General features: G+C 39.0%; 1 protein-coding gene across 4 annotated transcripts in view; it reads left to right on the top strand.

Annotated features, from left to right (window-relative positions):
• The first annotated feature begins 297 nt into the window (after positions 1-297).
• CLCN3 (chloride voltage-gated channel 3) overlaps positions 298-26,325 on the top strand; it is a 70,841-nt gene continuing 44,813 nt past the window's right edge. For 2 of the 4 annotated variants that reach the window (XM_055795037.1, XM_055795035.1), the window contains exons 1-2: positions 299-455; positions 15,134-15,309. In XM_055795037.1, the coding sequence (XP_055651012.1) occupies positions 15,150-15,309 (160 nt within the window). In that variant the 5' untranslated portion in view covers positions 299-455; positions 15,134-15,149. Of the gene's footprint in view, positions 456-1,123; positions 1,149-15,133; positions 15,310-26,325 lie in introns of all 4 variants that reach the window. The other 2 variants (XM_055795036.1, XM_055795038.1) reach the window with 2 other exon arrangements.

Below are 26,325 nucleotides of genomic sequence, written 5' to 3'. Positions count from 1 at the left end.
GAGCCGCTTCCCGCGTTACAGCGGAGCCTCCGGCGTGACAAGGGAGCCCGACGCCCCAGCGCAGCCGCAGCCCCGCTCCCCCACGGGGCGCGCGCCTAACAGCCGCTCCCCTCAGCAGCCACAGGGAGGCCGCGCCCATCCGCGCGCGCGGCTTCCGGGGGACGGCGGGACGGGACGGGACAAGACGGACCCGTATCGGCGGCGGACCGCCGGAACCGGAAGTAGAGGCGGCAGTGGTGACGCCAACTCCGGCTGCTCGGCTGGCGCCGAGCGGCGGCGCGCGTGCGTGGCAGGAAGCCCCGCCCCCAGGCCGCGGGGGCGGGGCTAGCTGCCAGAGCGACCGTTGGGCCGGGGGCCGAGACGGTGTCCGCGGCGTCTCCGCGACCCCGCCCCGCCGCTGCAGGAGGATGACCCAGCGCCTCCGCGGGGAGCAGCAGGCGGCGCCACCCGGACAGGTAGGGGCGGGGCTCGGCTCGCCTCCCTTCTCTTCCCTTCGCTCCGCTCGGCGGAGGGCCGCGGCGCGGGACGGCCACCGCGGCACTGCGACGTGACAGGAGGCGCCGCGAGCGGGCCGCTCGGCGCTGCTCCGCCGCCCTGGGCGCGAGCGGGGCCCGGGTAGGGGTTCCAGCCCGCCCGCGGCGGGGCGGGGGGAGGAGAGGAGAGGAGGGGGCAGCCGCCGCCGCACGGCTTTCTCAGCGAGCCCCCCTCGCCCTGCGGCCGGCGGGAGGGAAGGGGCCGGCAAGGTGCTTCCCTCACGAATACCTCGGCTTGTGGGCCGGCCTCCCCCGGACCGGGCGGGCCGGCGTGAGGGGGAGCGCCCCGCGGCCTGCACGGCCTGTCACCTCTTGTCACCGGCTGTGGGTGCTGTGTGGTAGCGCTCCCGCCCACGGCAGGGCCGGGGGAGACTCGCAGCCGCCGCACGGCAGCAGGGGGGAAGCGCTGGTCGCCTTGGGCTGGCCGCTCGGTTCGTGAGGCGGCAGCTGCACGGGAGCGTGAGGCAGCGGGCTCTTGGAGCCCCTTCCGTGAGGAAGGTGCTCGTCAGCGAGGTTAAGACTGTAGAGCGGTGGCGTTCTTTCGCGTTGTTTTCCCTGCTTATCTAAAATCCTTTCCTTTCCCTATCCAGAACCGTGGAGCTGACTGTAAAGCAAGTATGTATCGGTTCTCACCCGAAATGAACAGCTGCAAGTGTGACAGTGGGAAATGGTGTGCTGGTAGCAAAATAGATGTGTTCAGTGTTGAATAGTAAATTTGCTGTGTCACACTTTAAAGTGCTCAACCAAGTAAAACAAGGCCTTAAAACCAAATTAAAAATGTTTCTGGTGCTAAACTGTGTTAGAATAGCCACTTAAAAATATTTTTTGAAAGATTTCCTGAAATGCTAATCATTTGGGTTTTAGGACAATCTTTTGACGTTGTGGGACCTCTGAGGTTCCTGGTATAGAGTTTGTGAAAGAAATGAAGTTCATGATTAAGTATCAGAAGTATTGGTGCTTTTTGCTTTTGGACGCCTTGCTTCTTGGTGGAACTGTGAAGGGTTTTATGTTCTGTTATCCCTTGGCAACATTGATGCTTCTTTGCAAAAACAGCTATTTGAATGAAGGACGTGCTGGTGTGATAGTTTTGAAAGCAGATAGTTATCGATACTGTTTATTTAAGGAAACTTCAATATACTGTAATGTAAAAATAAAAATATCATTTGTGTGTTATGGGAAACATACCTTTGTGAGGTAAAATAAGGCCCTAGAGCTCTCCAATTGTCACTCATTTTTGCTAAGATAAGTCTTTCACTGGCTAACTGATGTAAATTTAATGTCTTGTTGGTTGGCAAGCAGGTGCAACTTGCTGCTCTGTATTCTGAGTTGTCAAAATGGGAAGTGGTTCTGCTCTGGGAAAACTGCAATTAGGTTGAAACTTACAGCTTAAAATAATACGACTTTCCATCTGCTCACAGTGCCTGTGAAAATAAAAAGTATATAGTGCCCAGAAAAATGGAGCTTGTTTTTTGTTTGCTTCTGTTTAGTATTGGTATCTGAGTCCTAAAAATTCTTTGTCTGACAATAGTAGATGTCATGCACAATGTGTGTTTCAGTATTTCTAGAAATATATTTTCCTTCTTCCATGATTCCCAAGGCTGTCTTTGCCCAAATCTTTACAACATCTTCTCGGTGAGTGGTTTACAATACCATCGTTCTCTCTGTGGTGCATACTTGCAAGTTAATGTAATCCTGGGGTAAATGTCCTCTTTCACTTAATATTGACTTGTAATAAAAAGCAGCCTATTGAAATACTCCATGGGGAAAAAACACTTGAAGCTGTTGATCTTTGTTCTTCATGACTGCAATGCTCTGAGCCACTTTATGAATTTTCCTGCGTTTTTCTTTTGTGTTTGTATTTCCTCTTGTGCCCTCTTCTTGTATTTCCTCTTGTGCCTTCTTCCACACCTGATGTTTGTCGCAAACTGATGTTTCAGTAACCTGCAAGTGAGAACCCACTGTGTGCTGGCTTCTATGAACAGCGGAGTCTAACTGCATGGTGTATGTTCTGTCATTCACTGAATATACGCTTTGGCTCTCCCCCCCCCCCCCCCCCCCTTTGCTTTGGGTGCTTTGTGAGTGCGTGTCTTACTTTGCTATTTGAACAGCAGAGTTGCATTCTTGGAACGCAAGCACTAAAGCTGGGACAACTGTTCCAGATTCACAACCATTGCCAAAAGGCATTCTAGGAACATTCAGATATTTTTCCCTCCCCTTATTTAAGTGACTTCATGTGCACGTGGATAAGTATTACTGTGCAGATCAAGTTTTCAGTGTAAAGCCTTACAATAATTCAGCAGTAGGGATATTTTTTAACTTGGTCACAATAAAAAAATGGAATAGCTCTACTGTTGAAGACATTTGTGCCAGAAAGAATAGTGCTAGTTTGAGTTCTTTGAAGTGTTAATTTCCTCATTCTCAGACACTAGGTTGCACATTCCTAAATTTCTTGCTTTGGCACCTCCTTGGCAGCAGCAGTAACCCAGTATCTCTGAAAACAGTCGGCAGCAGTAGCGATCATGTGCGTGAAAGCACTTACACACCCTCCCTGCTAATTTTCCCGAAACTAAGATTTTGATTTTACACCTGCGTGCTCCAAGAGCAATTTCACAATTCTGTGCTCCCTGTGTCAGGCTTTCCCTTATGTCATAATGTGAAAGTGCAGGTTCTGTGTTGCCTGATTTCCTGAAGCTGTTCAGGTGTCAGGCCATCTTTTTACACGCCAGGCTCTGCAAACTGAAGATGCTCAGAATGTTGGAAAGTTGACAGTTATAAATTTTAGTAGCTGTTTAACTTGAAACTTGCTTTTGCATTTTGGAAGCTTTTAAAAAGTAATCTGAGAGAATAATGTTTAGATAAACCAGTGCTCATTTAATTTGATTCTGATAAGAAGGTTGTAAACAGACTGTAAAAAATTATATTTGTTGGGGCAAGTGCTCTGCTCTAAAAAGAGAGAAACTGAAAAACATAAAATGTTGAGATAATGGTCACACTTAATGATCTGATAATATCTGTCATAATCAGAGGGAAGAGAGTTGACAAAGTTTCTGGGCTTCATGCATAATAGAAAGGATTCTAGACAAAACTGTTAAAATAGTTGTAAATCTGTTTACATCTGAAGTGTCCTTACTTGTATTATGTAGTAAGTGATCTTGAATAGGTATTCCTGAAAGAATGGCAAGAAGAGAATTTGTAACTTCATAGTGGGTACTGGTGGTTATTTTTAATGACTTGCAGAGCGTCTAGCCCCTTGAACTTTCTAGACATTAGAGTTTTTTGTTTGTTAAGCATTTTGTTTGGGTTTTCTAGTTACAGGAGTAGACTTACTCTGGAAGGCTAAGGAGGAATAGTAAATTAAAAAGTGAATTAAGTTCAGCCCTAAAGCACAGACCCTTTGGTAAAAATAACCCTTGCTGTTATTTTTTTTTCTTATTTTTGGTATATTTTGATAAATTTCTCTAAGAAGTTAATGAAAGAGGAAGTATTCAAATGTGCATTTTGCTTGTTTGTACTGCAATACAGTATAATGAAGAAATCTTTCCTAATAGAAAGAGTAAAAATGTAATTTCACTTCAGTAATTTGTTTAAATAACAGATAGAGCTACTGAGGTGACAATATTTTGACATCCCGACAGTTAAAATTGAAGTACTTTTTTTTTTTTTAATGAAAGATAAGTTTGTGTTTGCGTTCCTTCCACTCCTATCTCCAAATTTGTGTTCTGTGCCAGATTTTTGGGGGTTTTTATATTATATCTGAAGTTCTTGATCTACTGCAGCTTTTTCCCTGAGGTTTTTGTTATTGATGTGTCTCATGGATGTGTTTGGGGAAAAAAGAAAAGCATGTTTCTCCATATGCTTCTGAACATGCTTATTTTCAGTTTCTGAAAAGTGAGTCTACAAATGTCGGAAAGGGCTATCTCTGGGAAAGAAAATAGAAGGTTGTTTTTTAATTATTATTTGACTTTTTGCTGCTTGTCTTGCAGAAAACTTTTATTCTCATATGGAGCACTCAAGAATGAGTAAACACTTAAAATCACTATTGGTCTTACAGGCTTACCAGTTTTCTTCTGTTTTGTGCCAATGGGAATAGTCTCTTAACTTAGGCAACAAAGCATGTAAGACTGCAGAACACTTGAGGAGACATAACAACCTGTGCACTGAGTATTCACATTATTACCACAGTAAAAAAAAAACCTTTTCGCTTTTTGGATAGGTAGAGTATGGATTATTTTTTAATAAATTCGATTTATCAACCTGATAACTTCATGCTTGTGGTAACTGACCTAACCTCATTATGTAACACATTAAAGGTAACTGACCTTGTGTACTCTGTTAGCTAGAAGTCTATTGCTGAATCTTTTTTCTCTAATTTTCAAAATTAATAATGTCCCATGGAGCCAATTTCTTTATTCCTCATCAAATACCCATCTCGATTCTTGCTTTCAGCTTGATAACACTATTTAACAGTAATAACTGCCCTCCAGACCCTCCTACCAGAAACTTGTCTACCATTTGTAGACCCTGACATAGTACACATAATTTTAGAAGTTGCACTTGCCAACCAGCCAAACAGGTTTTACAGCTGGAGGGAAGAATATTCAAGTGAGGAGAACTTGCTGTGCATTCAGAACTGCTAACGCACTTGATTCCATGAACATTTCACTTCTGGTGGTGTTTGTGCATCTAGGGTTTCAATACCTTTTTTAAAAAAAAAAAAAGAAAAAAGAAAATTACCAAATTTCCTTTGGTTAGCAAACATGTTTTTGTTAAAAAACACAAACAAGCCGTTAACAATCTTCTTTATTAACATCAGAGGTTCACAAGTCTTTCTTAATAGATATATTTATTTATTTAATCCTTTGAAGAGGACCAGAATTGAAAAGGACCAGAATGGTTGGCTACTGTATTTACAAAAACAAGGTGACTTCTGTCTAGTACAGCCAAGAAGGTCAGCCATGAGCCAGATGCGGGTGTTGATGCAGATCACTTCAGTCCTTCCTCACCTTGCTGCCTTGACACTGCTGCTTGAGAGGATCCAGAGCAAGAAAAAAACCCAAACCTTTTGCCAGGGCTTCTAGCCTTGAAGTTTGAATAGCTCTGCATCTGTTTATTACACGTACCAAGAAGAGCTCCCAGCCTTTTTTATTTTTTGATGACCAGGGAATGAGTTCCTCATTAGCTGGTATTTTCTTCTCTTTTTTTGGTCTGAAAATCAGTATGGGGAGAGTAAATAAAGAGGAACCACCAGGGGTCCCCACAGGATTTCATAAGCAGTAGTGGCATGCCTGTGCTGTATTTCGGAGAGCTCTATCGGATTTTTTTTCTTGGTGTCAGGGGCTTTAGTGTGTTTTTTATAAAGCAATTAGGATTCAATACAAGGACTTTAAAAATATATGGTAGCTGCTGTTATTGAGAAGATGCTTAGAGTTAAACTGGGAATAGTGGTGCGTTTTCAGATTCCAATTTGACAATCCTGAATTACAATTTTGGCAATCAAGAATGAATACTTTTCATGTGCTTCTCTTTCTGCTGGTGTCTGTGCTCTCATGTGCTCTCTGTCTTGGCTTGCAGAGCCTTTTTTCTTGATGCTGTCTTACTGCCTTTAAAGTTTCTTTTTCATTCCTTGAGTACCTTCAGATCATTCAGATACAAATGTATTGAACTTGGATGAAATTTTCTGAAGGATACTCAACTCGGGTGTGACCCTGAACTTAAGAACCAGTGCAAATAGCTAAGGACTGTTCAGTGCATGTCTCTGAAAAGATAAAAGTAGTATGAGTAACAAGACTTCTGTAATTCTGGTGGTGTGAAAAAGCTCTGCTCCATTGTTTGTATAACCCTCAGATAACTGCAACACAAGTCCATATTAAAAAGGAGCAAAGTCCTTCAAGCATTTTGGAGAGAAGGTTGCACACTGTTGCTGTGTCATTTCATCGAACTAAAAATGAGCATTGTGGCCAAAGCCTCCACAGACAAAAGTTACATTGTCTGCAATGGAACCCACAGTCATAGTTCCTGCCCTTCAAAAGAAGAGTATTGGTATTTTACCTTTCAGTTGTTCAAAGGAATTTCAGTGTTATTCTCATCTGAAAATGATCACAGAACGAACACCAGAGATTTTTGTGCTATGGTGACTCTCCATCTTTTCTTTCCTGGACCTAATATTTGCAGGTATAGGTACTGACCCATTAGTTTAGAAACAAATACTACGTCTTGTGTGTATTTTAGCCTTCCTTCAAAGTGGCAACCATGGATACAGTCGTTTACCATGACTTGGCTAAGGATTAGTACTTGCCTGTGAAACTTAAGGTTTTGAGTTATATTTGCTTTTATATTTAGTTCAGGTTCATGCTAAGGGATTATGTTCCTAGCTTTTTTTTTTTCTTTTTAAATTGTTAACTAAAATCCCCTTTAAGACCTTACCACTTCATGTAGCTGCTTATCACTCTGTGTGTGTGTGTGAGGCTACTCTTCAACTATGATGGCAGAGTTTTTTCTAATGTATTAATAAATGAGGTTAGTGTAGTAAATTTAAATCTGAGTTTTCAGCTAATCCAGCCAGTTTTGGTTAAAAGCAATTAAAAAATAATTGTTAGTAACTTGGTGAATGTGAAAGAAGCAATCCCTTCCATCAGGTAGGCTAGTATCTTTGTGTAAGGTATTACAAGTCTTCAGTCTCACAACTATGGGTAGCCATGGCCTTGGTGGTTAAGACATTTTAAAGTGGAGATGAAGTAGTTTTGAATACCTTATACAAACTAACGTCAATGCCCTTAATGTTTGGAGTCATATGACTTAGAAGCATGAGTTCAGTATTCATCCTGTAATTAGGCTGGCAGTTCTTAGGTTGGGTTTTTTTTGGTAAAGCTGAGACGATAGAGTGCTATAAAAATGACTATTTATTATTGATTCTCCTTTTGTGAAGATCAGATTTAGTGGTGATATTCTGTATTGGTATGTACCACAAAAAGCAAAAAAAAATTCAGGCTGTTGTTATGTTAAGCTTATATAACTAAGAATGGTAAGATTCAGTAGAATCTAGAAAGTAGATATGAATCTGTTTTCTTATAGTTTTAAAGTGAAGATTGTCTTTGTGCTTTACAATTATTATCTCTTCATGTAGTTTTGTCTGTGTGTTTCTGCGTTTGTCCTTGCTTTCTTTCTTGTTTAAAGAATATTTGAGTGTGTCTCTTTCCTTCATGAACATTAATTTTATTTTGGAAGTAGCTGTGAATGGAAGTAGACTAAGCTTTACCTATGTATGTTTTTGGAAACTTTATTTTCTATTCCAGGAGTACCTGCTATGTAAAATCAAATGTTTTATTTTGTTTTTTAAACTCAAATAGCTTAAGCTGACAGTGTTCTTTTGTGACTTTATTTTTCTAAATATCACCTAAAAATTGAGCAAGATTCTTTCTCAGTAAACAACTGCCATAGGAGCAGTTCTGTTCCTTACATCAGTTAAGTTAGTTTCAGGTGGATTTTTGAATGCTACAGAGAATGATCTTCTGTGTATTTATTTTTCTAAGGTTAGCATATGTATTCCCTAATTTTTGACAGTTTGGGTTCTTGGGCATCCTTCAGACTTTTTGTGGTCTAAGCTGACTTGAGAAAGTTCAGGAAAGCTACTGTTTCACTCCTTTCCCATTCTGTATGTGGTGTCAAGTGTAAGATTTTTTTGAGCCTTTTTATGAAGAAATAGTCTGCTAGTGACCTAAAAATTGCAGTGAGAAATTCCTCACAATTTGTTCACTACTTCTTCAAGCCTGGAGTTTGGAAGATGAGTAATGTTCTTATCTTGCTTAACTCTCTTCACATGACAGGCAAAATGAATAAATGGAGGCTAGATATGCTGGGTCTGCATAAAATGGGAATGTAATTTTGATGCTAGTGGGACTGAGGATGAAAGAGTGGCCACAAGATGGTCTTTATTTTAAAACTGTTGTAAAAGTCAGATTGATTCTGAGCTCAATTCTTTTTGAAGGGCAGATTTATTTAAAAAATAAAAAAATACACTGTATTATTTTAACATAATATGGGAGGTTTGGAATGAAGTGTTCAAAGCTGTTCTGGACTGCTTCCATCTTGTAGGCCATTCTGACATACCCCCATGTATGGAATATATGTGAAGATTTTGAGTGTGGGGAATGTTTCTGTCATCTACCTGTTCTTAAAGTGTGTGGTAGTTGGATACTTTTTTTAATAATATCATGTATATGGAATTCCTGACTATTGCATAACAAAATCAGTCTGGAAGGTTCTCACTAGTTAAAAATGTTTTAAATCCTGTAAAAAATTTTGTAAAAATATTTGTAAAAATATTTTTAGCAAATGACTCTTCTGTTGCTATCACTGCATTTCCTCTACTGTAGAACACATTCTTATGTGTAAAGATTGTATTATTAATTTTAATGTCATCTGCTTTTGGTTTATGTCTGCATAGCACTTCTCACTAGATGTCCTCATGTAGGGTTTGCAAGAAGGTATGTGTGAGTTAGGGAACAGATGACTGTCTTTTAGCTCTTAGCTGTTAGTACTGAACAGAAAAATTGACTATTACACTGATTCTTAGGGAAGAGCTCTTCTGTTAAAATCAGTAATTGTGAGGTTTTATTGGTTTGGTTTATGAGGTTTTTTGAGTTTGTTTATTTTTAGTTTGGTTTTTGTTGTTGGTGGGTTCTTTGTGTGTTTACTTCCAACTATTTGAAGAAGGTTTGTAATCTGGAAGAGTATATTTAAGTTTCCATTCCACCCTCCCCTATGGGGAAATAACAAATTTAAGATGCCTTTGTTTCCTGCCACCCCTTTGAGATACAGGAAAGTGGTTTTATGTGTTTTTTATGGGACAACAGAGCACGTACCCAAGATTTACAGATTGCTCAGGTTGACTGACAACAAATGTCCTGTAAATCAGACTTCTTACTGTCCTACTCTGTCTTCTCCAGAGAAATTTATCAGCACTGGAAGTGGTTTGCTCAGCTGACTCTTCTCTGCATGACCTTTTATATAGAGAGCTTGAAAGATAAGCAGGATGTGTGGTGTTTGAAAGCAGAGAAGTGCATGGGGTACTAGACTGTGCAGAAAACTGCAATAGCCTTATATGCTTTTTCTCCTACTAAAATAGCTGTTTCTGTGCTCATCTCCTTTACCAATGCTGTTCCTGCCTGCATTGTATTTAATTAGATCTTTCACAGTTCAATATAGCTGTATAGTGGTTACTTTCTTCCCTGTTCCTAGTCATAAGAGGTAAGACATGCTGCTTTAGCTGCCTGTTCTTTAGTTTTGTGGTTTTTGTTGGTGGCTTTGTCTTGTTTTCAGGTTTTTTGTTTAATTTTTTTAGTGCCAGAGGCTTCTCTGTTGACATAGTTTGCAGGAGAGTTTTGGTGGGTCACGACATCCTGGAAATACCTTAGTGATGGAAGTGTGAGAGGTTAGTTGCAACTTCTTCACTTTGCAGTCTTTTTGTAGAAGACTTGTTTATGTGACTTGACTCAAGTTCCTTGCCTGTTCCAAAGGCTTCCTGCATATAGCTTAGATTTTTCTTTTGCTTATTCTTACAGTGCATTACTGTGGGTTTTTTTTGGTTTTGTTTTGTTTTTCAAAGATAATCTGAAGCATTTTTGAGTCTGCTGAGGTTTCTGGACTGGAGTCTGGATCAAGATGCTTCATAGAAATAAGTTAAAGGTAGTATCTTTAATGTTCACATTAATCCTTTGCAATCTCTCTTCAATTTTTACAGTAGTCTAGGTTGAAAAAAAGGCTTATTACTTAAATATTTACTGTAACTAGCATTTATGGGGGTTCTGGTGTAGGGTTTTTTGTTTGCTTTTCCAGGACACTAGGTTTGGCTAGCATTCAGCCAGTAGCTTTTTTTCCCTGTTTACAATTTCTCTTGAGTAACTTCCTTCTTTCCCCACTTGTCTTCTAGTACTCATTTGGATAGGGCAGGGAATCTGTGAAATGAATCTGATGTAAAATGGCAAGTTGGCTGGTTAGTTCTCTCTTCACAACTCTGCAGGCATTTGCAGCCTCTCTTGTATGAATGCCCTCTTCTAGTATCCACAAAGGATAATCTGCACCAGAGTGGGTCAGGCATGATACTCGTTCTCTTCTGGCTGTTGTAACCATAGCAAACTAATATTCCTTACTCTTCCTTTTCTTTATTGCTGTTGCCAGCAATCTGTTTCTGAGGAGGTGTCTGCTCTCTGTGTCCACGTCACTCCATTTTCTTCACTCAGGCAAGGCAGATGTCTTACCAGCTAACAGCATTTTGAGGTCACATGAGTGTACACCTGGAAGTTACCTTGAATGTTTAACACAGCTCAAGATAATGCATCCCTGACTTCGTATCCTAGTTTGTTAAACAAACATTTTTCTTAAAGGCACACAAAGAAACTTGTTGTTTGTTGACATAAGCTGTCCTGTCCTTACCTGCCCCCCCCCGTCCCTGTCCCACCCCCCCCCCCCCCCCCAAGTTGCAGGTAGTGGTGGACAACTTAGTAAAACTTAGTAACTGACATGCTCTCAAGTAGTAAACTTTTAGTCCAATGTGAAGTTTATTGAACAGTTAATAGCGTCCTCATGGTCTTAGTTTCCTGCATTCCTGCTTTTGCTGCATGCTGCTGTGAGGCAGTATCTGTAACACAGTGTCAGATGCAAAGCAGTTGGGGTGCTTGACTCTGGAAATTTAGAGAATTGATGTACAGTTCTTGGGAATCTTGGTTAAGGTCCTCAAAATGAATAGTTTTGGTATTAGAGCTTTTGTTTGACTGCTGGAGAGGTCTGTCAGTGGCAATGTCTGCGGCAGGATACATATAGTGTTTCAAAACAAAAAGAGAAGGCCTGTAGTATCGTGCCTATCATGTAACTGCAGGCATGTATGTGCCAGAGGAGCTGGCATGTGGAATCATGTTTGTGGAGATATGATGCAGGGATTCTTCACAGTGTGCTTGGTCTGGCTCCAGAGAGTCTGTTGGTTTTGTTTGTCAGTTACTAATTGATGGAACTTCCCCTTCCACTGTAGTCTGAAAGTATTTTCTCAGTTACAGGAAGATTTAATATCTGTAATCCACTGTTCTGACATTTATCTAAAGTGATTTAAAAGCCATCCAAAGAGAGTGTTATTTCTCTTATTCTGAATAGCAGGTTTATAGTAAGATTAACTGAAGCTGTGCAGTTCAATATAAAGAAAATTGTATCTTTTTTTAAAAAAAGACATGTACAGTGTTCCACCTTTATACTGTAATAAATATTTCTGCTGAGAAAATTACAGGAAAATGTCTTGATTAGATGAAAAACCTGTATGTGGCTTCCAAACTGGGTACAACTAAAGACTAAGCTGACTTTAGCCATGCCTCAATATGCATCAAACCTAAGAAGAAATCATTAAAAAGAGAACTCACTACTCATGCTTCCTTAATTTGCATCTGTTAACACCATAGAGTCCATTCCCTCACTCAGTTAATTGCTTTTGCTAGTTGTGTTTCTGTCTGTGGTTTACAAGAGAGATACTTCTCACTTTTGCACACTAACAGTAAGGATCTTAAAGAGTTTTTGGAGCAGTTTGAATTTGAGTTTGGAGGCCTGGGCTTGACGCAAAAGTAGCGGTTGTTTTGAGGTCTAGATTTGCTGCCTCTCTGTTTTGATAAATTTAGAAACAACTTTTTGTGATTGCTAACTGAATGGTGATCTTTCTTCTTCTTAATTGTTCTCTCCTTTGTAGCAAAGATTACTAAATAAGTGGAAAAAGAACTACTAAAAAGAGTCAGTTATACAACAGGAGAACACAACAGACAAAAACTTAACATTGTGTTACAGGGGAATTTTTGTCTTGTGCTTTTTTTCTTCTAGTGCTGTTCCTATGGACAAGGCAGGAAAGTGTTCTGTCTCCTTGTAAAACTCATTAGAATGTAGAAAGTCAGATGAATGTAAAAGTAATAAAGATTTCACTCAAGCAGGAGGCCAGCTGGTAGATGAGTCTAGAATATAATTTCGTTGCATGAAGCAGGTGAAGGAAAGTGACCAATGATGCAGCAAGTGGAATCAATTCTAGGAAGTCCCAATTTCTCATTTCTGCTCTGTGTGTGGCTTCTGTTTATGATAGTACCCAACTGGTACTGACAGGGTGATACCAACAGGATTTTCTGTGAGCATAGTAATGAAATAGACTGGTTTTGATCTGACTTTTTTGGGGGCATGTTCTTTGTAGGTACTGTTTAAATGGAAATGCCAAAAATTACTGTGTGTGAGTGAAAAGTTAGTACCTGTTGAACAGTTTTAGGTGTACCTTCTGAATAAATTTAAAATTGTGATCTGATCTATTTGTGGAAAAAATGGAGATGCTTCCATTGTTTCCAGATACAAGCCACTGTGTTTTCAAATAGGATATGCTTCATAATATGGCAGTGTGAAATTTTTTGGCTGTCGGTTAAGAAACTTTCCACAGTGTCTGAAAAATGGTAGAAGATAAGATTTTTCACATAAAGATGAATGGAAAAAATGTATTTGAAGGGAGAGTATGTTTTAAATTGTAAATATTCAAAATACTTTTTTAAGGAAATGAGAATGAGTAGAGCCGAAGGGATCTGTCTTGCCCAATAGCAGATCTCTAGGGAAGAGTATTAAGAACCAAACAAGCATATGCACATCTCCAGAATGCACTCCTAGCCTCCAGCATTTCCACCAGAGGTGTCATCTTTAATAGCTTTTCATGATTTTTTTTTTTGTCTTCTGTGATCTTGTTAGGCTGCTTTATGAACCATCACATACTTCTGCAAAGTGGCAAAGAATTCACCACTTCCATACATGCTGTGTGAAGAATCAGCCCTTTATTCTCTGCTTGTCACCTCACCTCTTTCATTATGACATGTAGGGACTACTGAAAACCAGCTGATGCTCTTCACCTTCTTCATGCCACTTGTGATTCTGCTGACATCTATTGTATTGTCTTCTATATTACACCTCTTCCAGACTGAAGAGCCATGGTTCATTTTGTTGCCCTGTAGAAGGAATGCTATTTTTCACTCCGTTGTCACTGTGCTCTTTTGTAACCTTTTTCAGCTCTTCTATAATCCTTTTGAACTTCTGGCACTATGTAAAATATTTAAGGTGTGAATGAGCTGTGGATTTGTACAGGGGTTTAATGAAGTTCTCTCTCTTAACTGATAATTTTTGTATCAGATTAATCTGAGGACTGCTGGTGCAGGCTGAGCTCTTTCTTGTAACTTTATTAGTACATTTGTGAACAGTAGTAATGGGGTCAGAGCCTGTTGCTTTATAAGGTGAGATTGGTTCTGCTGCCTCATCACCATGTGACATTCATATTTACCTGTACAGAATTTTATGTCATCATCCAGCTGCACAATGCTGAGACTTCCTTCTGCAGCTACCCAGCAAACCTTGTTGCTTCATTTTTCACCGCTTCTTCTAGATAACTTAGAATGCTGAGCTGTTTGCCAGTATGGGAGAGCTGTGTCTGACCTCTACTAGTAACTCTTGATACTGGCCAATGAGTTTAGCTATACTTCACAAGGCTCAACAGCTGGGTAGCGGAGAGGGGTCTGAATTGGAAGTTCTGTTACCTCTTTTTATTGCTGCCAGCTGGCTGGAGGTTTACAGTGCATATAGCTTTGTATCAGTTACGGTGAATGGTTACAGAATTTGTGGATAGGTAGAGGAAAAAGGCTGTAAGGAAGAAATTTGGAGATGGACTGGGAGGTATCTTCTTTGCTTGGAGGGAATGAGACGTTTCTTATTACTGAAAAAATGCATGTTGAGCTGTTGTATGTTAATAAGAAGTGATGATATTTGAGAAATTATAAAGACAGAACTTCTTTGCATAAAGAAGAGTATGAAATCGAGATGTGATCATGTCTTGTCCTCCTTCCCACCCCAATCACCAAGTTACTTCTGTGGATTTAACTCTACAAGGCAAAGGAGGACTTGGCTTGAGTCTGTGAAAACTTGATGTATTAGTTTTATACTGAATGTGCAAAAGCACGTGTTGCTAATGCCTCGTTTTGTTTAAAAATAAAATAACCAAATAAAAGGCATATAGATAAGGGTTTTGAAAGCTTTGTGTAGACACAAAGATTTTGAAATGTTTTCCACTTCTAAATTTTCACTTTTCTGTGCAAAAGAATGAACAGCTGTTTGCACGGAACTATGGCTTTAGCCTGCCATCTGTTTCACTCCAAGCAGACACAGTACAAAGGTACCATGACTAAAGAAACTAATTTTTTAACCTTAAAACTGGCTGGATTTTGCACCAGCTCCATGGTACGATGCAAATTCATACGCATGGGGCATGTACATTCCAAACACCTTTACTTCAAGTGAAATACTTGCATGATGATAACACTGAAATAAGGAGAGTGCAAGGAAGGGGGTAAGGAGACATCATTCCATTAAAAAAACAATAATGTGTAAAAGGTTCTGTATATAAAATGTTCTGTATTACTGCTACTTTATTTGTAAGTTGTAGTATTGTGACCTTAATATATTTTCCCCAAAGCATGAAATAGAATTGCTTTATTTGATATAAACTTCTCGGTATTTTTTTTGCATATTCAAATAGAAAGTAACTCATTTTCTTTGTATAGGTTATAAAGCAGCTAAATGGAGTCTGAGCAGCTGTTTCATAGAGGGTACTATCGAAACAGTTACAACAGTATAACTAGTGCAAGCAGCGATGAGGAGCTTTTAGATGGAGCAGGTGTAATTATGGACTTTCAGACCTCTGAAGATGACAATCTCTTGGATGGTGATGCATCGATTGGTAAGTTAATGTTAATTTCAGCTTAAGAAATTATCTGGGTTTTATTTTTGTGGTTTTGTGGGCATTGGATTTTTGGTTTGAGGCTTTTTGGTTTTTTTTCATAAACAGAACCAACCCTTTTTCATGACTAATTGCTGTTTCTCTTTGGTTAATCTGTCCTTCAGAGGGATGCTTTAAACCTGAAAGTGGCTGAAGGTTGTTCTGTGTGCTTGCTGAACTGTTAGATTGTGTGGGATGACTTCTGATACAAGGCAGTTACTTCTGGCAAATGACAATCTTTCTGTCAAGTAGGGAAAAGATGGCTATTCTGCAGCTATCTGATCTTTCTTGCTGCAGCAGGACTTTGGAAGTCGCACTGTCTTCATTATTTCTTTGGGGCAGAAGTTAACAGTCTCTTAATTGTTACTTCTAGAAATAGATTTATTTCTGCTTGATTCAGCTTCAGATCTGTAAAACAGGCAAAAAACCTTGTTAAGTAGAGGTGGTGTTAGAAGCAACAGAAAATGCCATAGGAGCTGAACTTTTTACTAGGTGAAAAGTTGCAAAGAAAACGTCCTACTGTGAGCACTGATAAAAGCACTGAAGTAATACAAAGCTTTTTTCCTTTCACTCCATTAACTGCTTTGTTAATTAAAAAGTGTTGACATTCTCTTAGCAGTGGTCAGAAATGGGACCAGGAGGGAAAGTAATTTCTGTCGAAGATATAGTAAACTTCATAAATCTATATTTTTGTCACTTCCTCTTACTTTGTTTGGTTTCAAGCTCAGCCTCAAGTCTTCTATCACCCATTCCTTCCCGTTAACATTCAGGTGTCTGTCTTCCATGCAGAGTCTCTTCCTTCATGCATTTTCCCGTTGCCACACTTAGGAATTGGATGTTGGCATTGTACTAGATAGTTGTGTTGAATCATTATAAGCATCCTTCTCATCTGTATTCCTTTTGTCTGATTATATATGTCTTATTTAAATGATCTTATCCTTTAATCATCTCTTTATTAACATATTTTTGTTCTGTTGAGTCTAAGTACAGGTGAATTCACCATACAGAACCTGTCCCACCTCCTGAGGAAGGGCAGGACTATCCCGGTAACTGAAAGATCCCATGCTTGTCATCATTGCAGGCCCTCCAGAGCATGATGTGAATGCAGAGGCGTTACACCTAGCTCTGTGCTTTAGCTGGTGAACCCTGCCATAATCAGGAGCCCGGCTTAAACAGACAGATTCTGGTTTAAGTCTGTAGGACCAGAAGGATTTATGAGCCTGGTTTCTTAGCAACATGAACAAAATGGCAATAATGTATCTGTACTTAAAATGATTGTGGAAATAATGTAGTCAAATTGAAAGCTGCATCATGCAGAATGTAGGCTTGGAGTACAAAGGAGCACAGTCATGAGCTTATCCGATCCGGGTAGGTTGCCATGGACAATAGTTTGTTCATCATAATTTTACAGGTTATGTAATGAAATACAGAATAACAGATTTTAAAAAAAGAAGACCATGCAATGAGGAGAAAATGAAGGATTATAAAATTATCTTTTTTCCCACCTTTTTTTGGCTAACGAAAATTGCACTATAAACTGTACATATATTAGGCAGATAAAAAGCTAGCAATATGGAATTTCTAAAGTAATTGTAGTTTCCTCCCTCATTCAGAGGGCAGTTAGTTAATAGAAGATAGTAGGCTTGGTAAGTCCCTTGGCTGTTAGGACAGCAATTCTATAAAGCCTGCCCAATACTGCCATTCACATTACCACTCATGCTTAAGTACTCAACTGAGGCTTACAAAGCCATTGAGGCTGTTATTCAATGGTGAATAAATATGTCTTCAGTTGAAAGCATGTGGAATTAGGAAGAAAATAGGAAAGAATGCTAAAAATAGATTAGTATAATTAATATTAATATTATTAAGACCATTTATAGTCTTATTTTTTAAGACTATTAATAATAATAAAACTACTTGTTTTACGTGGGAAATTCTCTTACATGGGACTAAACAAGTGAACTTAACTGAAACCAGTTTTCAGAAAGTCTTATCGCCTAGACTTTTGGATTTCTTTAATAATTAAGTGATAGAGATTTGCCTTTTTAGTGTCACCTCTGATTTGCAATTTGAATGGATTTGTGTAGTCCCTTCTGGGGTTTTCAGCATTCTCTTAAAAACAATGCTGTACTACAATCTTGTTTCTCTTAACACCATCTGAGAGATGTATGTGATCTGTCCTTTACTGTGTCATCTGAGAAGAAAACATAAATTGTGAATATGTAGTATTATATACTTAATGCATATATTTATATATGTATAGTAATTATATCGTGATTAATTATATGTAGAATGTCATGTGCCTGTTACGTTTTCCAGTAGCTGTTTTCTTTGCATAAATTTTAGACTTCTAGTGGCAGCATTATGGAGAAAAAGTACAATAGTGAAACTGTAAATTCTTTGAGCATAGTGTGTGTTAACATGCTAAATAATCAAATTGCTATGCATGTGGAGGCTTGGATGGCTTGCACCAGAGCTCTGCCTAGAAGGGATGCTGCCTGTCAGCTTTGATCAGAACTTGCTTTTGTTGCTTATCAAAACTGATCTCTTTGTAGTACTGAAGTTAGTGTTTTTTCTTGTTGATCTGCTGTCTAATGAGAAGTACGGTGACCTTACACTGATAACAGAAGTATCTGCCTCTTTGTATGGAGGATGTCTTACCAGTGCTTGTACGTGCACTGTACTTCATGTATGCAATCTGTGGAGATCATTTTCATCATGACTTATTTCTTATTTTTAGACTGTTTGCCCTGCTTCTTGCTAGGTCAATTTAAGCCATGTTTTACTTAACATTGCAAAGCTATCAGTTCTTTAATAGTTAAATCATATAAGCTAATATTTACTGGTTTAAATTTTATAGAAGTTCTATACTATTTAGCTTGTAAGAAGTTGTTACACTAGGATAGTTCATTAGGGTTCTGTCACTTGAATGGAGGAAGAAAATAATTATTTCTAAACAGAAGTGAAATCTCCAGTTTTGAAATATATTATCAGATTAATATTTTAACTGAGGAGTATGAATGAGAAGATTAAATATCTGATCCATTCTTTTTCTCTCAGCACTGGCTTCCCTTGCCTGTCTCTAAAAGTTCGAGACATAGTTCTTGGGTACGGGCTGAGCTTGAATGGTATAACAAGTCTCTTCAAATGTTCAAAATTTTTCCTGTTATGACTCTGGGTTAGCTAACTAGTGACGTGAAACAGAGGTCTCTCATATCATATAAACATTTCTCAAGTCTGAGTAAAATGATGGAGAGAGAGAACTGCATCAGTTTTCACTATTATTTTTTTTTTTAATATGAGTGTACAGGAAGCTCAGCAGGAGGGGGATTTTTGTAGTGTTGTCGGACTGCAAATTTTTCAAGATACCGATGGAAATCAGATGATTAAACCTTATTTGCAGTAAAAATTGTTTGCAAACAAATGATCTCACTGGTGTTTACACCTCAAGGTACTTTGATCTGTCTGTGGGAGTCTGGGTCCTGAATGAGCTTGGCATTCTTTTCAATAGCTATAGTGATGATTCTTGCTTCAGTTGAAGGCGCTTAGTTGCTTATATTGTGACTTCAGTGTGGAGACAGTTTACAGTCTGGCATATGGTGTTAACATAAAATTGGCAATAGTTAACCTTAATATGACAACCTGTAAACTGGTAATTCAAAAGCTGCTGCCACAGCTGCTACTACGTCCTTGCAGTGATAGCAGTGCCACTGAAAAAAAATAATATGCCAACGGGTCATGATGTAAAATGCTGGAGCTCTCCTAAACTGACCTTATTCATGAGTTGAAGTCCTTTGCCTAAAGTGAGAGACCAAACCAGTCCCTCTGCAGCACCCTAAATGATGGCAGTAAATCTATGATATCGTGAACTAATATTATGGCACTATTTGAGAAACAGAATGTAACTTTCAGCACGTGCAGCTGGTTCTATGTAATCAAGAAACATGTACCACATCAGAGGTTAATTATTCAAGCAAGATGTAGAGATAATTATCTTTTCCAGCAACACATGAATGTTCTTTCACATGTATGCTCATTTCTATTTAGCTGTTGCAGTTTATAAAGAAAAGAAAGAATACAAAGAAAAGAATAAAATAACTTATTTCCTGCGTAAAGAACTTAAGTCCCTGTTATATTCTTCATGTGTGGAAGGAAGTTGCATTAGCAGATTCTTCCTGTTGTCCAGAGCTGATACGAAGAAGGGTGCTCAAAATCATTTTGCACCATTGACATAGTTTGTGTTTTCCATGCATGTGGTATAAAACTGACTTGACTGAACAATCATTATGACAGTTTGACATCTCTCTTTCCTAAGTTACATACGACCTATTTTCCAAGTTAGCAATATTTGCATTACAGGGCTTATTGTTATTCTAAAGTAAGGAATATATTTGCTTTCAAATGATGCCATACAAATTGAAGCATGAGACAACAGGACTTGCTCTGATCACAAGGGCAACAGTGAGTGAGGTACAGCTAGTTTATTTTTAATAGTTAAATTGTCAGTAACAGGTTATCATTGACTTCTTCCTGTTGGATTGTAGTTACAGTTGCAGACGTTTTGACTGTGTGCCATATTACTAAGGCGGCTGAACACAGGATATCTGACAATTACAGAATCATGGGGGTGTTTTACTACTTTTTATTAGTAATGCATGAAGTTAATTTTGTCCTTCTGGAACATAAGTTGGTATACGTTATGCTTACATGGAGAACTGGCAAATTAGTAAAGTTCTTCCTTCAAGGATTTCAAAAGTACTGGCAGAAAACAAAAAAATTGACTACAAGATACTTAGGTTAAGGGGAAAAAGAAGTTTTTATCTTAGTTACTGGATGTCATTATTGAATGAGTGAGTTGCATCTGTTTGAAATGTCTTTTGCATCTGCTGTGGTCTAACACCAGCCAGAAACTAAGTACTACACAGCCACTTGCTCACTCCCTGCCCACCTCAAGGGATGGGGAGGAGAATCGGAAAAGAATATAAAACTTGAGGGTTGAGATAAGAACAATTTAATAATTGAAATAAAATAGGAGGAAAAAACCAAAACAATAAGAACAATAACAATTGTAATGAAAAGGAGGGAGATGGGGAGAGGAATAAAATCTGAAGGGAAGGGAGGAAAAAAAGTGATGCACAGTACAATTGCTTGCCACCCACTGACTGATGCCCAGCCAGTCCCCCAAGCAGCAGTCAACAGGCCCTGGCCAGCTCCGCCCAGATTATATACTGATCATGATGTCATATGGTATGGAATACCCCTTTGGCTAGTTCAGGCCAGCTGTCCTGGCTGTGCCCCCTCCCAATTTCTTGTGCCCCTCCAGCCCTCTTGCTAGCAGGGCCTGAGAAACTGAAAAGTCCTTGACTTAGTATAAATATAACCCAGCAACAACTACAAAGATCAGTGTCCTATCAGGGTTGTTCTCACACCAAATCCAAAACGCAGCACTGTACCAGCTGCTAAGAAGAAAATTGACTCCATCCCAGCTGAAACCAGGACAGCATCTTACCTGTTCATCGTGATAGTGATTTTCTTGAACTCTGTATTATTTTTGAACATGATTATTGTCCAAAATGAAAATTCACTTGATACAGTTTTAGTTGAACAGTCTGTAATGGTGTTACAGTGTTAGTCTGAGCCTTCAGATTGTAGTTGGATTGGTGTGGCATTAGACTTTGAGGGATGTAAATCATGACAGTATGTATGTAGAGATTCAGTAACCAATTAATTTCTTGTTCTCTTAAATGTTTAAAAACAAATACTGACCATTTCAATTTTTTACAAATGCCACGGCCAGTTCTTTGAAAACTCGTTTATAGGATATGAGAATTGTGTTGGTTTTAGAACTTGCCCTACCAACAGACCTTGAGTGGTCTCACTAGTCTCTCCTGCCAAAGTTGTATTTACAAATCTCGATTTCATCACTTTCCAAGACACATCAAGCTTATGCATTTCTAGCCTGATACTCTGGAAGATGGAATCATAATACTGTTAATTCATTCTTTCCTTTCTGGTATTATACAGTCTTGTTGGTTTCCTTCTGCAGCTCTGCTGAAGTGCTTAAAGCACACTGCTTTTGTTAACAGATGCTGCTGAGGCAGTTATTACTGACTTGGCAGCCTGGTGGTGTGTTACTAAGTATGTCCTTCTCCCAGGCATGCTGTATGAATAGCGTAAAATGAAGGAATGAAAGCAGAGAAAATGCGATGGTGTATATGTAGGTATGTGGAAAGAAGAGTCTGAAGCGTACAATAAAATAATTAAGTCTGATTTGATGGTAAAGTCTTTAGGTGATAAATAACCAATATTCACTACAGCTTTAATAATATTTCATTTATTCATTTTACCTTTGATTTGTTCTCTTAAGTCACCAAGGGAGGCAGGTATGATTTTAACCAAATTTATGTCAGGCTGCATTCTTGTTTTCTACCTTTGAGGATATTCTTGCTTACCAGCATTTTAAAGTGAAAGCTTTTAATCTGCTTGGATTAAACAGAAATGTTATTCTGGAAGAGGGTATCATGATGTCCCTGAAACACAAGAACAGGTGTACTGGGTCAAACCACAAATCCACCTAGCGCAGCATCCTGTCACCGACAGTGGTCAAAAGTCAGTGCTTAAGGAAGAGTAAGAACAGGGTGAGTAAGTCATAGGCATGTGAGTACTTGTACAGCAGTTTTGTATGGCTAAGGGCCTCTCTCAACTGTGTAGTGGTTTTTAGAGTTTTAATCCTTATCAATGTATTTGTCTTGCACTAACTTTTTCTTGAAGCAATTCTTTAGCACCTTCTTTGGCAAGCTCTAACAGCTTAGTTACGTTTTAGGTGAAGAACCACCTTCTCTTCCTTATTTTGAACCTAAATCCAGTATAAATACTGCTGAGAACAGCTGTGACTGCCAGAGTCTTGCCTAGGCTAACACCGGCCTGTGCATTAACTTAGACTTCCTTGTTGCTCACCCTCATACAGCATAAATGTTTAAGCTCTTTTCTTGTTGATAGTTGCAGCTGTGAAAAATATTTCTGCTATTACATAAGGGTTTTAGGGGGTATTATTAGCTTATTAAAATGAAACTGCTGTTGAAAGAGCAAGGTTTGATATGACATGAGGACAGGGTGACCTGAAACTAGGCTGGCTTGATTATCTTGCCAAGTACACTTACTCTGATAAGGCCTATTATGCGTTGGCCATATGCATGTAGAAACTAACAAGGATTATCACGTGGATAGCATGGTGCTGTCACTGTGAAAGGTGGTAGTCCCTTTTCTCATTTTTAAGAGGAGAGTGGAAAGAATCATAGATTTAAATCCCAAGTTTGAGCAGTGATTTAATTAGAGAAAATCAGTGAGCAGGTATATTTATTAATCACTAGTGTGAGCTATCAAATTGTTAATAGCTTGTGTTTTGCTATACCTTTATACTCATTAACAAAAATTTCTTGTTGTCCTTGCCCTTGTTGTTTGTAGTGGTCTTGATTCTCTACAACAATGACTATTTTAAGAGCTCTGTTATTAGAACAGATGGTGAAAAAATTCTTCCTATTGCTACTTATTTCTTTCCTTCTTCAGTTACCTCTTTTCCAGGTTAAGGACTTCTGGTTTGCTTAGTTGGACCTTGCAGGTATTCCATGCTTTGAATCCTTTTCACTGCCCCTTTCTGAACCTTTTCTAGTGTCTGTAGCTTAAGGGGGGGATCGGAACTTTACATAGCATTTGAAAGATGGGCATGTCATGGTCTTACTCTGAACACTACAAATACTGAGCTCAGAGTTTCATGGAATTCAAATATGCCTGGCATAGTACAGTAATATGTGTTAACAACATACAAAATGGCTGTTGGCACTGTGTTCATACAGCTTATGTGTGTATGGAGATATAATGTTCTTAAAGATGGCAAGTAAGTTTCATACCTAGGGAGGAATACACGTTGGTGCTGTAATTTTGTCCCCTGCACATACTTTGAACAGCAAGTTGGAAATAGTGGCCAAAAATAAGCAGCCTTAAAACTGAATAAGGGCAGTCTAGCAGAAAAAAACCTATTTCCTTATATGCATTTATGTAAGAGGAAAAATAGGATCATCTTGGTAGCAGAATTTTGACTAAAAGGAGAAGTAAACTTTAGGAAAGCTGCTAAGTAAGCCAGGATCACTTCCTACTGATGCTGGATGTTCTTGATGAGTTGTAACTACAGTCTTAGAGTGGAGTGTGAGGAAAGGACACATACACAAAGGTGAAAACACAGTAGGACTTCTGTAGTAAAAGTCTACCCTGTAAAGAAAAAGAACAGAAAAAAGACAGAAAGTAGTTAAGAATCTCTTCAAGAATCAGAGAAAGTGACCTGTTTGCAGAAAAGAGCCAGCAAAGAGCCTTTTCCTTTCCAAGTCCTCCTTACAGGATTACTACAGTGAAACCAGATCTTTTTAATGTCAGTGTAAAGCTAACCAATTAATAAAAAAAAAGGAAAAAAAACTCCACTCCTCACACTGATGGCTGTATGTAGTCTGTTAATGTCAAGGATTTTTTTCCAGCATCATTGGGTTATAGATCAAAAAGAGTGTGATGGACAACCCCAGAAAGAAGTGAAAAGAAAACTGAAGAGAGTAGTTTTGCCTTCAGTGTTTTGGGCCAAGATGTCAAAGCAGTCTTCAGGGACCAAATGCTTGAGGGTTTTCCAGTTTATTTTTGGTCTTGGGTATTAATGTTGCATCATGATTTCATTATTTCCTCTTATTCTCTGTTTCTTTCTTCTCCTGCCCAAAAGTTTTGCATGGCAGTGAGGAGTCTTCATTCCTTTTTTTATTGATTCCCAGTGAAGGTTGGGCTGCCCTGGGCGGAAGTCAGCATCCGAATTGAGTCTCAGATTTGATTACACAACATACTTGCGGCTCTTGATCTGTTCTGCTGCATTCTGTTTGGTTGGGTTTGACTTCAGAGTAAAAGCAGCATTCGAAGTTATACAGTGCTGTAGAGGCATAATTCAAGAAGCTATTGTAGCCAGTGAAGAAGCAAGCTTATTAGGCTACATCCTGGAATAAAGTGTTCTCTGCTGGGTGAAATGATTGTGAGCAAAATTAAGTAATTAATTTGTGGGAAACGGACAATTATGAAAAAAGAAACTGTGATCAAGAAGCTTTTTTTTACTCCCCTGTGTAATAAAATGCAAATATAAAAAAATGTCATTGTGTATTGCTACCAAGCACTTGCCTCTGGGTCTTTTTGACTTTTGTTTAAACCCCACCTGCCTTGAACTACTCAACAGCATATGCTATAAGTTTATGATGTTCTGCTTTAATTTTATATTTGGTTTAAAATTTTTTCTGTCATTGTCTGCCTCATTGAGGCTTTTGATGATAGGGCAATGGAAGTGGCTTAATGGAGTCTTCTATATATAATCTGATAAATAGCTGGGAGCTTTTTGCTAACACCACTGGTCAGGCACAGTGTTCTAGATAATGCTGATGAATGAATTAAGTTTGGGACTCTAAAAGGTTGTTTTGTTTTTGTTTGTTTGGGGGTTTTTACAGTGTATTAATTTGAAGCTATGTATAACTGAATGCTTGCTCTCTTTTTCTCCCTCCTTCTTCCTTTTTCTGTGATTGCATCTTTGAGTTTTTTCATCTCGGACCTTGTCTGGGTACCAGAACTGGAAGAAGGATGTTTGTCCTTCCTTTATTGTCTTCAGTGTTCCCACTGCTGGCTCTGTGTGACCCAGATGAGAGAGCTGTACGATTTTATGTGGAATGAACAAAGTCAGACTGAAGGGGCTGCAAGATTAGTAAACTGAGACAAGTAAAAGGAGAAGTCAAAGTGGTAGAGGGATTAGACCTGGGCTTAATTTGGCTTCATGGATTGAGAAAAAGGGTAAAAGAAAGAATCGGGGGGGAGGGAAGGCAGGAGAGTAAAGCTGGAAAGAAAAGGAATGAAGGAAAAGGAATGGGGGGCACAGTAAGTTTTGAGACATTTTGTATATACTTTTGGTGCCCTGTTGTAAATGGATGCTTTCATGCCCAGCCTTCAACTGAGGGCGCATATGAGTTAAATTATTTTTCAGAATGGTTGGAGATGGTAGCTGTTTTGAGGAGTGCTCTATTATGTATCATTTTTCAAGAGAACATTATCTTCTAGCTCTGGTGACGGAGAAGCCTTAGTTTTGAATAGTGATAGGGGAAAAACATACAGTTAAAAGTCACCAACATATTTTGCATCACTGACACTAACATTTGTAATTATCAGATATGTTTTTGGCATCTCTTCTTACTTTAATGAAATAATTCAATATCTCCAATCTTATATTTGGAATTTCATAAAGGACACAATTTTCATTTTCGTTACCTGGTACTATGAAATTACATTCACCAAAATAAACCAAGTAATTGAGGGGATTGAGAGAATATGTTTGGTTTATATGTAACAAAGTGCCTGACTGTTTTGCTTAAACCTTATCTTTTTAGTATGAAATGGTGGAATAGTGCTTCAGAATTAAAGCCCTCCCTCCAACCTTGGGTAAGCAGGCCATCATACCTCAGTGATACTCCCCTTCTTTTCACTGGTCTTGTTCTGTCACCTCAAAACACCTTTCCCTGGATGTATCGGATGTGTCTAACCTCTGAGTTTTTCTTATATTTTTGGAGGCTTTATTTTGACTGTGTTTCTTCTCTCTCCCTAAAAGGGAAAATACAAGGTGTGGAGGGAGGATTAAGGTATCTTTCTTCATATGCTTTAAAGGTGTGTCACCCATAGACATTGTGATATTTCTAGAACAATGGGCTTAAAGCCCTTTTCTGCAAAGATAGATGCATATAAGTGATGGTTAACACCACTGTGTGCCTGTTGAGAACCAGGGGAGCACTCAGATGTGTGAAGTTATTTGGGCGTGGAGGATTTCTGGGACAGAGGCTTTAGTCTATCTACTGTGATGAAAGCAAGCTGCTGTACAAACCTGCTGTTTACATATGAGCTGTTCTATGTACCAAATTGGCC

The sequence above is a fragment of the Falco peregrinus genome, chromosome 2 (genome assembly GCF_023634155.1).
Source record: "Falco peregrinus isolate bFalPer1 chromosome 2, bFalPer1.pri, whole genome shotgun sequence".
Lineage (NCBI taxonomy): Eukaryota > Metazoa > Chordata > Aves > Falconiformes > Falconidae > Falco > Falco peregrinus.
This window is presented reverse-complemented; position numbering and strand designations above follow the sequence as displayed.